The sequence below is a fragment of the Thamnophis elegans genome, chromosome 17 (assembly GCF_009769535.1).
Source record: "Thamnophis elegans isolate rThaEle1 chromosome 17, rThaEle1.pri, whole genome shotgun sequence".
Lineage (NCBI taxonomy): Eukaryota > Metazoa > Chordata > Lepidosauria > Squamata > Colubridae > Thamnophis > Thamnophis elegans.
This window is the reverse complement of record NC_045557.1, coordinates 12,931,431-12,948,132: the sequence shown is the minus strand read 5'-3', so window position 1 is coordinate 12,948,132 and position 16,702 is coordinate 12,931,431. Positions and strand designations below refer to the sequence as shown.

General features: G+C 45.8%; 1 protein-coding gene across 1 annotated transcript; it reads left to right on the top strand.

Moving 5' to 3' along the window:
* The first annotated feature begins 15,190 nt into the window (after positions 1 to 15,190).
* LOC116520187 (interferon-inducible GTPase 5-like) lies at positions 15,191 to 16,432 on the top strand. The gene has a single exon (XM_032234338.1). It carries the CDS (start codon positions 15,191 to 15,193, stop codon positions 16,430 to 16,432), a length of 1,242 nt encoding a protein of 413 aa, XP_032090229.1.
* The last annotated feature ends 270 nt before the right edge of the window (positions 16,433 to 16,702 follow it).

Genomic DNA, 16,702 nt, shown 5'->3' with positions numbered 1-16,702 from the left:
AGTTTTGTTCAGCAGATATATTCCCAGGGTGCCCAGAGAGAGAAATATCTGCCTCTGCCAAATTTGAACAAGAAACCAAGTCCTGCATTTTGTACTTAATTGTGTAGCAGATAAAACAGCCACCCTGCATCTTCTTTCCATCAAGGAAGTTGTGTTGAAGGACGATTGCTAAACCTCTCTTCCTTAGGGAGTGAGTTAGGCATGGTAAAATTACTCCAGCTAGGACTCTCTGTCTTACCAATATTTGCCTTTATTAATATTATGATATTCTGATACGGTTTCTTTTTTTAAAAAAATGCTGGACACCAAACTGGAAATAACTTTTGATTCAACAAACGTGTTGTGTTAAAATTTTATCTTGATCTTAGCTTTGTGTAAAGCACAGGGAGTCCTTGACTTACAACAGTTCTCTTAGGGACTGTTCGGAGTTGCAATGACGTTGAACAAGTTGTCAGGCTTCCAAAAAAAATGTCCTAATTAATCCATGAGCCTCGAGCCAAGTTTCAAAAGAAACCCAGTCATTTATTAGGAGCACCATTTTGCAATACCCCATTGCAGTCAGATCTTAGCCTCATTTGAATTTTGCCTGTTCCTTCCCTCCCGTCAGTCTGTGTCATAAATCACATTCCCCAATGAGGTGCACCCCTCCCAAGCCTGCTGCGATAATCTGAGATCCAATTCTAGCCGAAAGTATGCGTGGTGTGCGCTCCCCCCCTTCTCTCACTATGGCAACTTTAGGGTCTCCTGCTGGGACATGGGGAGTTGGACTAGATGACCTCCAAGGCACCTTCCAGCTCTGTTAATCTGTTAATCATTCAGACTACCTGGAGCACAAAGAAACAAAAGGTCAGCCATTCAGATGTGTCTGACCCTCGGCCACTCTACTGAACATAACAGTTGGAAGGGACCTTGAAGGTCTTCTAGTCCAACCTCCTGTTCAAGCAGGAGGCCGAGTCTTAAAAGCCTCCAGTGAAGGAGCACCCACAACTTCAGGAGGCAAGCTGTTCCAATAGTTAATTGTTCTGGTTGTGGTTAATTGTTAATTGCTCTCTCTTAGGAAATTTCTCCTTAGTTCTAGTCCCAAAGGTGCTTTTTCAAAAGGCACCTGGACTTGGTCCTTTTTCTTGAAGATGTTTCACTTCTCATCCAGTTCTGAAGAAGCTTCTTGGATGAGAAGCAAACATCTTCAAGGAAAAACCAAAGAAAGTTGAGTTGCTCTTTGGAAAAGCTCTTTTGGACAAATGGTGCTGGATGACTGAGGATCTCCATAGATGCTTAGTTCTAAGTTGCTTCTCCCTCCTTGATTAGTTTCCATCCGTTGCTTCTTGTCTTACCCTCGGGTGCTTTGGAGAATAGGTTGACTCCCTCTTCTTTGTGGCAGCCCCTCAAATACTGGAAGACTTCTATCATGTCACCCCTAGTCCTTCTTTTCACCATACTAGACAGCAGAGACTAAAAAGCAGAGACATCACCCTGCCAACAAAAGTGCGCATAGTCAAGGCTCTGTTTTTCCCAGTTGCCATGGATGGCTGTGAAGGTTGACCACAAGGAAGGCTGAAGAATGGAGGCCTTTGAACTCTGGTGCTGGAGAAGAAGACTCCTGCATTGAGTCCCTTGGACTGCAAGGCCATCCAACCGGTCAGTCCTAGAGGAGATCAACCCTGGCTGCTCTTTAGAAGGCCAGATCCTGAAGAGGAAACTTAAATGCTTTGTCCACCTAAGGAGAAGGAAGGACTCTCTGGAGAAGAGCCTCATGATGGGAATGATGGAGGGCAGAAGAAGAAGGGGACGGCAGAGAAGGAGGGGGCTGAATGGAGTCACCGAAGCGAAGGTGTGAGCTTGAATGGACTCCAGAGGATGGTAGAGGACAGGAAGGCCTGGAGGAATGTGGTCCATGGGGTTGCGATGGTTGGACATGACTTTGCAACTAACAATAACCGTGGCAACTATTCTTCACGTTTTAACCTCCAGTCCCCTAATCACATGATAAATTATTGGTAAATTATGCTTCTTGGATGATTTTTTCAGTGGCTGCTTTTTGTGATGTGAGTGCAGGTGGGTTTCTGCCCCCCTCCCCCATGTCTTTTGTTTTTATGCTTGTCACTTGCTCTAAATAGCATTTTTTCCCCTCAAAGATTCGACTTTTGGAAAAGATCTCGTTCTTAGGTTTAAATGCAGAAATAGTTTAAATATGAGAACATGTCGGTCACCTAAAAGTATCCCACTCTTTATCAGAACGATCAAAGGGAAGGAGATCATTTGGTAGAGTATGCATCTGGTAACCATCATTATTTAATGACAACGTAATCCCTTGTGGGGTGTAGTTCTGGGGACCTGAATGGAGCTGAGTGTTTTACTGGCCAGATGCTCTTCCCTGTTGCCAATGAGGAGTTTTGTTCAGCAGATATATTCTCATTGGGCCCAGAGAGAGAAATATTGCTTCTACCTAGGATTTGAACTCACAGCCTCCTGATTGTGAGGGGAGAGACCCACCTCTAGGCCACACCACACCACTCCGTATGCAATCTGGTAAAAATTATATCGATTTTAAAATGAAGTACAACATTCGAGAGTTGCTGTTTTCAGCACTCTCCACGCCCCATGGTCTTGCACCGCCTCCTTCAATCCGCCATGACCATCCCGGTGTCATGTTGCAGTGTCCAGCTTTCTCATTTTTTTCCACTGGTCACTCTCGGCATGGTTCAAGAGAGTTAGCCTGCAATCCATGTTTGCAATCCATGCAATGTGTCATTATCTCCTCCAGCACCCAATTCGAAGGCGTTGTCCGCCCTTCTCTCCTCTCTGCCTTTTTCACAGTCCCAAGTTTTGTAGCAATTGGGGAAAAAATATTGCAAAGGGGGAACTGGAGGATTTGGAGGGGGGGGGAGAAGAGCTGATGTGATTTTAGTTTTGTTAATTTTGTTTATTTTCAAACATACAAAATACACAAAAGCAAAAACTTAGACATAAACTACATTTATACAGTACGTATGTTCCTTCTTATAGCAGTTTCAAATCGGTACAATTCTCCTTATGTTATTCCCCTTCTAATCGATTTCATTTGAGTTTCACCGTTTCTAGCTCTTTTGTTTTACTTATCTATCTGATATATTGGGTGATTACCTCTAATAAGTTTAAACTCCCTTGAGTGCATATACTGTATACATAACAATCCTCCTTAACTTCTACTTTGGGGTTTATTGGCTTTTTTCATTGGCCCTTATTTCATTCCTCCATCCACCCATACCATTTTTCCCATATCTGATAATGTTCTCCTCTCTTCTTTTCCCTGGATTTCTTTTGTTATTTGTCCATTTCGGCACAGTCCATAATCTTTCTTATTATTTCGTCTTCGCTTGGTATCAATTTATTTTTCCCTTTCTGAGTGAAGGCAATCCTCGCCACCGTAAAATTATGTGTAGAATTAAATACTGGATTCTTTTTTATATTTGGTGGTCCTTATTCCTATAAAACACTTCTGGTTTCCAATCAACTTTGACTCCTGTTATCGATTCTAACCAATTTTTAATCTTTTCAATACTTTTGGGCTTCCTCCACCATATGTGATAATATGTCCCATGTGCTATTTCACATTTCCAACATTTTGATGAAATATTTGCTGAGATTTTTGCTAACCTTGATGGTGGTAGGTATCATCTGTAAAACATGTTGCATCGGTTTTCTTTGTATGCAACCAATAGTGTCATTTTTTAAATTTGTCCCCCAAATTGTTCCCATTTATCTAATTCAATATGATTGAATAGCACCGGGGGGGGGGGGGAAATAGGAATAGCTGGGGTTTGTAGCCAAAAAAAAATACTTTCTCCTGGGAACCAAGGACATTCTCACACCTGGTCAGAGGAAGGAGGGGTGATGTTACCAGGTTACCAGACAGCACCCTGATTGGACCATGTGAGTGATTGTTGGGGAAAGGGAAAAACTTCATTTTAATTAGGTAAGGGGTCAGCAAACTGCAGCTCCAGAGCCGCATGTGTGGCTCTTTCCTCCCTCTGCTGCATCTCCGTCACCGGTTGACGCACAATTTTGAGAGGCGCTTCCAGTGGGGAGGGGGAAGAGAAGCACAGTGCGCCAGGAGAAGATTCTATGGCCAGGAGAGGGTTTTCCAGTTGTCTCCACAATTGATAGGGCTTTCGGGTTATGACAGGTAGAGGAAAAAGTACGCCATGCTAGGAGGAGACTCTATGGTGGGGGAAATTGAACTTCCGGTCAGCCCCAGAATTGAACAGGGGGCTTCCGGTTAGGACCTTTGTGGCTCCCGGTGTTTTCTGTGGGAAACGGGTCCAAATTGGCCTCTTTGAGTGTTTAAGTTTGCCGACCCCTGAATTAGGTGAAAACCGTGGGAAGCTTCAGAGTCGGTCTTCACCAGATCTGTGTCAATATGATACATGCTCTACATGGGGCTGCCCTTGAAGAGTATCCGGCGACTTCAGCTGGTCCAGAATGCGGCCGCGCGAGTGATTGTGGGTGCACCTCGGTTCACCCACGTAACACCTATCCTCCGCGAGCTGCACTGGCTACCTGTTGCTCTCCGGGTGCGCTTCAAGTGCTACTTGTCACCTACAAAGCCCTTCATGATATTGGATCTGGGTACTTGAGAGACTGCCTACTGCCAATTACCTCCACTAGACCGATCAGATCGCATAGATTAGGCCTCCTCCGAATTCCATCAACGAGCCAATGTCATCTGGCAACTACCCGGAGGAGAGCCTTCTCGGTGGCTGCTCCGACCCTCCTGGAACGAACTCCCCGTGGAGATTCGTACCCTCAACCACCCTCCAGACCTTCCGCATTGCCCTGAAAATCTGGCTGTCCCAGCAGGCCTGGGGCTAAAGACCCTAACCCCAGCCGAATGGTATGATTGTTGTGTTCTCTTTTAACAATGTATTGTTTTATGTTCATAACTTGTTTTGTCCTCCCCTTCCCCTAACTTGTGAGCCGCCCTGAGTCCCCTCAGGGAAAAGGGCGGCATACAAATAAATAAACTATAAACTGTCCCGGAAAACTATTCTTTGAGGACTTTACTGGTGGTGGCGTTCTGTTTACTAAGGGTGTTATTACTCGGAACCCTGACAATCGAAAATCCACAGTTGCCTGTCCTGTACACCACACTCAGCATGGGCTTGTGTAAACTTTTGCATTTCTTACCCAGATCTTTTCCCATGTATCCAACATTATTGGTTCTTCAGGAGTGTTTTATTTTGACAAGAACACATTCTACAGTTCTAAGGAACTGTAGAATTCCTTAGAACTAAGGAACAGTTCTTCATTATTCCCCCTCCCAATTACCCCACTAATGAAACAGCATGGTAAAATAAGAGAGTGTATGGCAGGCCAAAAGATTCTAAAACAGTGTTTCTCAACCTTGGCAACTTGAAGATGTCCGGACTTCAACTCCCAGAATTCTCCAGCCAGCAAATGCTGGCTGGGGAATTCTAGGAGTTGAAGTCCGGACATCTTCAGGTTGCCAAGGTTGAGAAACACTGTTCTAAAAGGAATATGACTGCCACCTGACAGCTTATGTTGCTGCAGAGAGTCTCCCAAAAGAGTCTTTTGGTGCAGGTCGGGGGGGGGGGGGATTCCAACTTAGGATCTGCTTCAGCCTCCTAGTGCAGGGAAGCCTCTGGAGGGACAAAAACAGCCCAACGGGCAAACCGGAAGTCGAAAAATGGGCCTCTGGGGGTACAGGGGAGGCTGTTTTCACCCTCGCCGGGCTCCTAGAAAGCCTCTGGAGCCTGGGGAGGGCGAAATACGCACCAAAAGCAAGAAGGAGGGCGAGGGGGGGGGCGCATGCACATGCACGAGGGAGAGGGCGCATAGAATTATGGCTGTGGGCACGCACGCACAGGACCCACACACTCCCCACACTTTAGGCACATGATGGCAAAAAGTTTAGCCACCACTGCCCTAGAAAGTGTGCAGAGCAGAGCAACGAAAGGGATGAGTGGGCTGGAAGATAAAACAGATGGGGAACAGTTGCAGAAACTGGACATATATAGTCTAACAAAGAGAAGGACCAGGGGTGACATGATAGCAGCCTTCCAGTATTTGAGGGGGCTGCCACAAAGAAGACGGGGTTATTTATTCAGAAGCAACCTGAAATTAAGGAGAAACTTCCTGACAATGAGGACGATTAACCAGTGGAACAGCTTCCCTCCAAGAGTTGTGGGTGCGAGGTTTTAAGAAGAGACTGGACAGCCACTTGTCTGAGATGGTCTCCAGCTCGAGCAGAGGGTTGGACTAGAAGACCTCCGAGGTCCCTTCCAGCTCTAGGATTCTATGTTCTAGCTTTAAAACTATTTCATAGGGTGTTTTTTTCCCCCACGACCCAGTTTGGAGACTACAATCAAATGGAGTGCAGGTGCTAAGCACATGCCTCCCCCCCTCCCCATGTTCACAGTTCGTTTTCGTTGCAGTCGAGTGTCACGGATCTCACCGGGAGGGGTCTTTTTAACACACACACCCCCAGGCTCCCCAAGGTTGTGACTGCGGGTTTGGTTTCGTTTGGTTTATTAGATTTATATGCCGCCCTTCTTCCAAGGACTCAGGGCGGCGTACAACATTAAAAGAAACACATAATACAAAAGTTTTTTAAAATTAAATATAATATCCCAAACAACCCCAATTAGAATTGACAATAACATTTTTTTAAAAAAAATTGAATTAAAATTAACAGCGATCAATAATTTATTTTGTTTTGTTCAGGCCAGGCCGGCTTGCTGGAAAAGCCAACTGTTTAGGGTGCGTCGGAAGGACCGGAGGTCGGGGATTATACGAAGCTCCAGGGGCAGCTCATTCCAGAGGGAAGGGGCTCCCACCGAGAAGGCTCTTCCCCTGGGGGTCACTAGCCAACACTGTCTGGCCGACGGCACCCTGAGGAGGCCAACTCTGTGGGATCGCACTGGACAATGGGAGGCTACCGGTGGCAGTAGGTGGTCTCGCAGGTATCCTGGGCCTAAGCCATGGAGCGCTTTAAAGGTGACAATTAGTACCTTGAATCGCACCCGGAAGACAACCGGAAACCAGTGCAGGCCGCCTAAAAGGGGTGTAACATGGGACCACCTAGGTGCCCCCATGATAACCCGCGCAGCCGCATTCTGGACCAGCTGAAGCCTCCGGGTGCTCTTCAAGGGCAGCCCCATGTAGAGAGCGTTACAGTAGTCCAGGCGAGAAAGGACGAGGAAATGAGTGACTGTGCACAGAGCATCCCGATTCAGGGTTAACACGTTGCCTTTTGTGTTTCTTGCTGCAGTCCTCAGCAGTTGCATAAACCCGATTGAATCTGTGCTTTGGCAATTTCTCAAGAGCAGAGGATGGGCGGAATGAAGGGTGGGGGGGCCACCGAGGTTGCCGACAGTTGAAGATAATTGTGCAAAGGAGCACACGCTTCTCCTTTGCACTTAAAGGTCAAAATCATTTCTTTTACATTACGTTGCTTTTCCACCCCCAAAAAATTGGTGCAGGGTCCATAAGAATGGCTTTGCTAGTTTGCTCCTGCAGATATCTTAACGTAGAATAACAAATGTTGGAAGGGAGCTTGGAGGTCATCTAGTCCAGCGGTCACCAACTGCTGGTCGGTGATTTGCTCAGGTGGTCTGCAAGAAAATGTTGGTGGTCTGCAGAAAAACTATTTGCATTTTTTATATTGCCCTCAATCAGGAGTCCTCAAACTGCGGCCCCTGGGATGGATACATGCAATGGACGCTTGTGCTGCTGCAGGGAGTCTCCCCCTTCGGGGTCTTTTTGGGCAGGTCGGAGAGGGGCAGAAATTCCAACTCGGGGTCTGTTTCAGCCTCCTGGTGGGGGGCTTTGGGCCAAGGCTGGAGGGAAGTGCCGCTGGTGGCGAAGAGCCGGAGGGCCTCGTTCCAGTGGGACTGCATCATGGCCTGGAAATGGCTGACCATCTCAGCCCGCTGAGCCTCCAGGCGTTGGTACCTGGCCTTGCACTCCCGCAGGGCTTCCCTTTGCTTGGAAAGCCTATGCTCCTAGTCCTCAGTGAGGTGCTTCTGCCGAGCCTCCTTCTCGGTCAGATCCAATTTGAACTGAGCTGTTTTGCCAACTCTTTCTCCTGGGGGCTGCTTAGCTCCAGCAGCGGCTTCCTGTTGGGGCCCTAAGGAGCCCAGGGCCCGCAGGCGAGGAGGGGCTGGTGAGGCGCCCCTCAATTTAACATTGAGTCACATGGCCACCTAGCCACACCCACTCAGCCGGTCATTAGGCAGATCATATTTGAAATTATGAATTTAGTGGTCCCCGAGATCCGAAAGGTTGGGAACCCCTAATCTAGTCCAGGCCCCTGCAGGAGCAGGAGTCCCTATACCTTTTCAGACAAATGACGGTCTTTGGGGGGGGGGTCTTATTTGCTGGTTGGTTGATTGATTAATTGATTGATTTTTCTATTGGGCGTCTTCGTGAGAAACATTCTCTGTTCTTTTTCTCTTTCTTTCTTGGTTTCGTGGGGCTATTTAAAAATGCTGGTTGTGCTTGTCTGCAACCTCTTAATCTTACAATGCTGTTCCAGTTGAGCCAGATTTTGGGGAAATGACCAGAGCTACGATTGTCTTTGACAAGGGAGGTAGATGGGGAACTAAAACAGCAGAAGCCCAGATACATGGCGAAAAGACTGGGGATGAGCCGTCTCCCCATGGTTGGCCCATAGCAGTTGGTGTAGAGATTATAGGGTCGCCCTCCTTGTGCATCAAACGATATCAGGAGCCTGGCATTCCTGTGGGGCCCCTATCAGAGGAAGAATGCCCATCTGAGATGTATCTTGCCCCCAGGAAAACCCTTGTCGACGTAAAATTGACTCGCAGCATGTCTCCCTCTGCTCACAAGCTCTTCCAACAGAAAGTCACTTTCCTCGCTCCCTCCTCCTATTGTTTTTAACTGAAGAGAGGGGAATCTGACCACTGGAAGCTGCCCAAGGCCATTCCACCCACCCCGACTTCCCGTTTGGCTTTCAATACAGTCCACTAAGGGAGTTTGTGTTTACTTTTGTAATATCTCTGTGAAGGACCAGGCCTCAGGAATAAGTTAATGGATTCCATTACAGCCCCTGACTGGTATGTTACTAGCAGGAACCTTACAAGTCTGGACTAATGGAAGGAACCTCCGAGCCCATGCCTTCTCCATGAACATCAGTATATGTGTAGGAGAAAATTGAGTTTTCTTTCTATGTGGGAGAAATGCATATCTATGTTTACCCACCAATTGGACTGGCACATGCACTCTAATACACCTCCTCCCTAAAATGGGTGGTAAGTGGGGAACAGACCCTCCCTGTACCCCTCATGGGACATGTCCGGGAAAGAGTGCCACTCCTAATTCCACTATTAGCGATCTTGAGAATAAGGACTGCAGTTGGAACGGGTGTAGGTGGAATGACCTATTCCATTGCACAGCTCAGGCAGCTGTAGGAAGAATTCCAAGAAAGCCTGAACCAAATTGTGAACTGGCATGCCATCAATCTTTTAACTGCTGGAAAAGGTGGACTATGTGTATTCCTGGGAGAAGATTGCTGTTTTTATGAATAAATCAGGAGTGGTCTGGGGAAGGGTGGTTAAAGAACTACAAAACCCAGCTTCCTCAATTGGTTAAAGACCACAAGGTTCTGAATGGTTCTCTTGGCTACCAGGAACAGGTTGGATTAAGCAAATGCTATTGCTTTTATTGTGTGGAATCGCAAGTTTAGCCTTCCTCCCTTGCATAAAACCCTTGCTTAAACAGCTCCTTATGAGGTCTGTAAAAGAGATACGGGCTGAAAAGGAGTTAATGTTAATGGAAAGCCTAATCCCACATACCCTCAAGGAAGATGAAGCTTCAGATACTGGCTCCTATATTCAAATTGCACTCTTAGAAGTAGAGAAAGTGATTCCGGAAGATAAGCCCTAAGATGTGTATTGCTTGTATGCTGGCTTTTATTTGCTATTCTGTATCCTGCATGCTTATATTTTTAATCTAACAGGCTAGATTCAATTGTGGGTATTAATAGAGTCTAGAAGGGGAGGATAACATAGGACGCAAAGTGAGATTTGGACATTAAGTGTGAAACCTATTGGGTCAGGCTGGACAGCCTCTCAGGACCCCGTTACTTCTATATTAAAGGTCACATAGGCAGAGTTGCAGCTTGCAAAAGAACAGGAAGCGTGTGGCTAACCACAAGATGTTCTAAGCCGATGTCCCTATGTCGAAAGCCTATGTCAAAAGTCCAAGGTTCAATTAAAGTTCGTTAATGACACGTACTCCATAAACAAAAGGAGAAGACAGACCCCGTCCCCTTTTTGAGGCTTCCTCCTCAAGGTAACCACTAAGAAGTGAGTTAAGTGTTTCCGTGTTGCAATGCTTTTGAGGATGTATAAGAACGCGTGCTTCGATAATGAAGGGGGTTCAGAACTTGCAATGCTAGCCATTTCGCTCGCTTTCTGAACCTGGCTGCCGAATAAACTTTTCCTGTATCCTGAGAAGTCTAAAGCCTGTCATTTTCTGCAACAACGTTAAGGTAAAAGGTATGAGGGTTAGAGGAACTAAAACCGGATCAGGTAGGGTAGTAAATCAGACATTTACTACACTATTGCTGAAATCGTTTCCCCTGCAATCAAGGTTAAAAGGGATTACATTTAGTTGGTATCTATTGATAGCCCTTGTGTTATCACAGTTGGTGTAAAAGTAGCCAATATCATGTGCAAGCGATACCTAATATTATCTCGCCTCGTCTCTCGCAGCCCACATGTAAAGAGCTTCACTCTGTTTGCCTTCCAGGTGGCCCAGCTGTGCTCCTTGGTTATAAAATATGCAAATCTTTTCCATTCCTTCAGCTGACTTTTTCTTCGTCTTCTCCTCCTCCTGCTGATGGTTCCATCGCTGACCTCACACTGGGAGACTCAGCTGGGCCAGCTGGCTCTCCGTATCTACGGCAGCTGCTTAGAAGCCAGACAAGGCTGACTTTCATCCAGGGGAATTGCTAGGAAATAAGTGGGACTTCGCAGGACTTCACGCGTCTTGGGCGTCCCTGGGCCGGGTGCAATCCGGAAAGAGTGCGACAAAGACTAGGGCCCCTGCAAGCGAAAGGTGGGGGGGAAGGCAAGGAAATGCAGGGAGTCCTCCGCGGGCGGCCACAGCTGAGCCCAGAGTTCTTTGTCGGTAAGCGAGACAAGTGTTAAGGGAGTTTTCCCCCTTTTTAGGACTTTTCTTGCCACCGTTGTTGAGTGAATCGCTGTGGTTGTTAAGTCAATAACACGGCTACGACGTGACTGTGCTCGTTACAAGGCCGCAAAAGGGGGGGGGTCACGCGACCCCAGCAAACTGCTTACCTTGGGTGAGCAGAGCAGGTGAGGCATGGAGATTAGCTGGGCTGCGCAGTGAAAGCAATGTAAGGTCCCAGCCGTTTCCCGGAGCCACCGAGATGCCCAAGAGAGTGGAGACTCCAGACGAGCCTTCTTAAACTTTTACATTCAGGTCGAAAACGAAAACTGTTTGCATATGGAATAATTGTGTGGAAAGAAGGAGGAGGAGGAGGAGGAGGAGGAGGAGGAGGAGGAGGAGGAGGAGGAGAAGAAGAAATATGCTATATATTGTGAAGATCGCTCCCAATTCATGTTTCCCAATGCGCAATAGAATTGACTATCGTTGTGTAATGTTCCAGATGTTTCCCGGAGCCACTGAGATGCCCAAGAGAGAGTGGAGACTCCAGACGAGGCTTGCAAAAAGCATCAGCTTTTATTGATGGCCGTAGCAAAAGCTGGGTGACCAAACTATATCCAAAACACACTAACAAATGCATGGAAGGAATAGCCGCCCCCTGCAAGGGGGGCTCAGAGTATTACATGCATTTTAGGCAGATAGAAACAAAGTTTATCCAATCAGAGACAAAGATTCATTGATCTTTAAAGATCTTTATTCATTGATCCTTTTGTCCAAGCTCCTGTCTCTGTCTCCCTTCGCTGTGGAGGATCCCTATAGCCTTGTGTAGGGGGTGGCAGCCCCCCCCCTTGGCCAAGTTGTTTTTTGGCAGGATGCTTTAAGGATTTATGAGCCAGGAAAACTCGCTAGTTTGGTTCCTTTATCTATGGGGCCTGATATTCCCCTGTAACAATTTCTTCTTCTAGCTTTCAAGAACGTGCCTAGTTTTGAAGCCAAAAATAGAAGTGAGAGGCAGCAGTGAGATAACATTTGCAGTAATGCCATCCAATGTTAAAGTTACAATTTGCTAGGCTGGAAAACAACTAATTTCTGACTGCACTAATATAAGCAGAAGCTTATTAATTAAGCTTAATTCTTAATAAATGATTTCTAGCAGTACATCGTATCAGAAGCAAACAGCGAATATGGGTTTAATCAGTAACAATTATATAGCAACATAAGCAATTCCCAATCTGGATTCATATTCAGCAAGATATTTAGGGCGGGGTAGATGGGACCAGCCGGTAGTGCGATTTGCCAGTTCTCCGAACTGTACAGAATCATTACTACCCGTTCGATAGAACTAGTTGAATACAACCTCTGGCTGCGACTCACTGGGGGGAGCCAGATTTGCATAATGACAGCAGCAAAAAAAAATAATTCACAAAATCACGTGGGAGTTGCTTAACGACCACATTACTCAGCTACAGAAGTTCCAGTCCCAATTGTGGTCGTAAGTGGGGGACTACCTGTATGTTTTGAAACTTGAGAGTGATGGAGAGAGAATGCTGGCATTGCTTTCCTGCCGCAGAGTTGGCGTCGAGCCAATCTAGCTTTGGGTTGCAACAGGGGACTCGACGGTCTGCCGTTATCCTCCTTTGTGCAAGATTTTCCCCCCGAATCTGGTGACCACACCTGGCCTTCAACTCAACATACTTGGGAAACTCCTCTTTGGGGAAGAGAAAGCAGCACATCACTGTTTTTGGCCCTTGGATTTGGCTCCAGAGATGCTAATATGTGGGGAAATGGCAACGGGGTTGCAGGGAAGACAGAGAGCATGGAAAAGAGGCTCTTGCATAGGAGAAAACTTCCACTGGCGAGAAAAACATTGGAGGTTGTATGAAATGCACAGTCCTAAAAGATTCTTCATTCAAAACAATAATACTTTTTTTTTAATAGAGCGTGGTATATGTATTTCGAATAGTGGTTCTCAAGGTTGGCCACTTTAGGATGTATGGACTTCAATTCCTAGGATTCCCCAGCCTATCATTCGTCTGTCTGTCTGTCTGTCTGTCTGTATCTATCTATCTATCTATCTATCTATCTATCTATCTATCTATCTATCTATCTATCTATCTATCTATCATTATCTATCTACCTATCTCTTCTTATATCTATCTCTATCCATGTATTTCCATCTCTCTCTCTTATCTAGCTATCCATCTCCATCTCTCTCTCTCATCTATATATCTATCCATCTCTCTCTCTCTCTCTTATCTAGCTATCCATCTATCTCCATCTCTCTCTCTCTCATCTATTTATCCATCTATCTCCATCTCTTTCTCTCTCTTATCTATCTATATCTATCTATCATCTATCTATCTCTTATATCTATCTCTATACATCTATTTCCATCTCTCTCTCATCTATCTATCTATCCATCTCTCTCTCTCTTATCTATCTATCCATCTGTCTCCATCTCTCTCTCTCTCATCTATTTATCCATCTATCTCCATCTCTCTCTCTTATCTATCTATCCATCTATCCATCTATCTCCATCTCTCTCTCGTCTATTTATCCATCTATCTCCATTTCTCTCTCTCTCTTATCTATATCTATCATCTATCTATCTATTATATCTATCTATCTCTATCCATGTATTTCCATCTCTCTTATCTATCCATCTCTCTCTCTCTTATCTATCTATCATCTATCTCCATCTCTCTCTCTCTCATCTATTTATCCATCTACTCCATCTCTCTCTCTTATCTATCTATCTATCTATCTATCCATCTATCCATCTATCTCCATCTCTCTCTTGTCTATTTATCCATCTATCTCCATTTCTCTCTCTCTCTTATCTATATCTATCTATCATCTATCTAGCTATTATATCTATCTATCTCTATCCATGTATTTCCATCTCTCTTATCTATCCATCTCTCTCTCTCTTATCTATCTATCCATCTATCTCCATCTCTCTCTCTCTCATCTATTTATCCATCTATCTCCATCTCTCTCTCTCTCTTATCTATATCTATCTATCTATCTATCTATCTATCTATCTATCTATCTATCTATCTATCTATCTATCTATCATCTATTTCTATCTTAGAGACAGAGCCATGGTGAAGCAGTGGCTATAATGCAGTATTGCAAGATAATTCTGTCGACTGCCAGCAGTTCGATCCTGACTGGCTCAAGGTGGGCTCAGCCTTCCATCCTCCTGAGGTGGGTAAAATGAGGACACAGATTGTTGGGGCAAGAGGCTGACTCTGTAAACCGCTTAGAGAGGGCTGTAAAATCACTATGAAGCAGTATATAAGTCTGTTGCAATTACTGTTGATCTATCTATTTATCTATTTATCTATCCATCCATCCATCCATCCATCCATCCATCCATCCATCCATCCATCCATCTAATCTATAGCTATCTATATCCATCCATCTATTTATTTAATTTATATCTATCTATATCCACCCATCCATCTCTATCTATAGCTATCTATATCTATCTATATCTATCTATAGATATCTACAGCTATCTATATCCATATGTCTGTCTATCTAATCTATATCTACTGTATCTACATACATACATATATACATACATCACTCAATCATCTACCTATCATGCTTTTTGCTACACAGTTGAAATTGTTAGGATATGTAGCAATAGCCATATATTCCTGCCTGACTTTAGGAAGAAATACGAATCCTCATAAGATTTCCCAGCCAATCGGGTCAACATCTCATTGAATTTTGAGTGAGAACTCAAAGCCCTATAAGATATTGAGGTGATATTACTGAAACCTCATGTAATCGTTTAAAAGTACGACCAGGTTTTAGCCGTGGCCCCTTATCGACCTTTGCTCTGTGGCAGGATTGACGCGGGAGGGAATCCAACTGCCAGACCACATTTTATCAACCCCTTCATGGTGAAAATATACACGCAGGCCTCTGTTTTATCACTCAACGTCTACTAACACGCTGTTCTTCCCTTAATTCTTCAGATCTGCCTCCTTGGGTTGACCAGCAAAGTTAAGCTGTTGATCCCATGGCACCAAAAGCGGAGGAGGCCAAAATTGCTCTGACCGAAAAACAAATCCAGGACCTCAAGGCTGCCTTTACGACGGGGAGTTTTGACCAGCTGACCAAACACCTCCAGGATGCTTTCTCCTCCCTGGAGAACATCAGCTTAAACGTGGCCGTGGTTGGAGAATCGGGAGAAGACCGGGCAAACTTCATCAACATCTTCCGGGATCTGTGTGAGGAAGATGAAGGGGCAGCTCCTACTGCAAAGGGGGAGGCCCGTAAAACCCCTGTGGCTTATCCACACCCCAAGTACCCCAAAGTAATCCTGTGGGATCTGCCGGACATCGGGGATCCAGGCTTCAGTGCCAAACGCTACACGGAGAAGATGGATGTGGCCTCCTATGACTTCTTCTTAATCCTTGCCTCTCAGCACTTCAGATCCTTCCATGTTAATCTGGCTCGTTATATCAAGAAAGCTGGCAAAGGATACTATTTCGTCCGCTCCAAAGTGGAGGCAGATCTGGAATCAGTCCGTCAGAGGAACCCAGCTAGCTTCAACGAGATGGTCACCTTGCAGAAGATCCGGGAAGATTGCCTTCAAGACCTTCAAGCCGAGAAAGTGAGATCTCCCAAGATCTTCCTTATTTCCAGCATTTTACTCAGCAAGTACGACTTCTATCTTCTGGAAGAGGCTCTGAAGAAGAGCCTGGATCTTCCGAAGAGCCATTCGTTCCTGCTTGCCACCCCCAACAGCTCCCATCGCATCTTGGAGAAGAAGAAGGACATGATGCTGGAGCACTTGTGGTTGGTGGCCGTGGTGGCCTGTGGGATCCAGACGGAAGCTATCCCAGATATTTCGGTGGTGTGTAATGTGGACCTGCTGGTCAGAACCCTGCGAGGTTACTGCATCAGCTTTGGCTTGGAAGAGGAGTCCTTACGGAGGACCGCTGAACATGTAGTCCAGCCCGTTGAGCAGTTGAGAGCCCTGGTCAGGTCTCCATTGGCTGCTGCAGTTAGCAAAGGACTTGTGGTGGACCTTCTCATCCAAGCGGCCAGCAGAGCGCCCAACCTACCAAAGCAGCTGGTGCCCATGGCTTCGGTAGGGTTGTCGTTCGCTGTGGTCTACAGCATGTTGAAAGCCTTTGTGGAGGATGTGGCAACTGATGCCCACAGGCTCCTGGTCAAGGTGTTTATGAGCCATAAGGGCACAAGTGAGCCTGAGACGTCCGTATCCAAAGTCTTGGAGAACCAGGGCCATTCTTGAAGGGTTTCCAAGGATCTTCACGTCCAAGGTGGACACCATGAAGTTCTAGAAAAGGAGCTACACTTTTATCTTCTCCAATGTTCTCCCAAGTGGGAGCTGTTGCTTAAGAGAGCAAATCAGGAGTAACTTTCTCAATAATCTGATTCCTTCCTTCCAAATGGAATACTTCCCTGAGATGCTTTACTCTGTTGTCTATCGTTGTCTGTTTCTCAACCATGTCGACTTTAAGGTGGGTGGACTTCAACTTCCAGAATCCCCCATGCTTTTGAA

Coding starts and splice junctions, on each gene's coding strand:
- LOC116520187 (XM_032234338.1), top strand. CDS start 15,191: ATGGCACCAAAAGCGGAGGAGGCCAAAATTGCTCTGACCGAAAAACAA.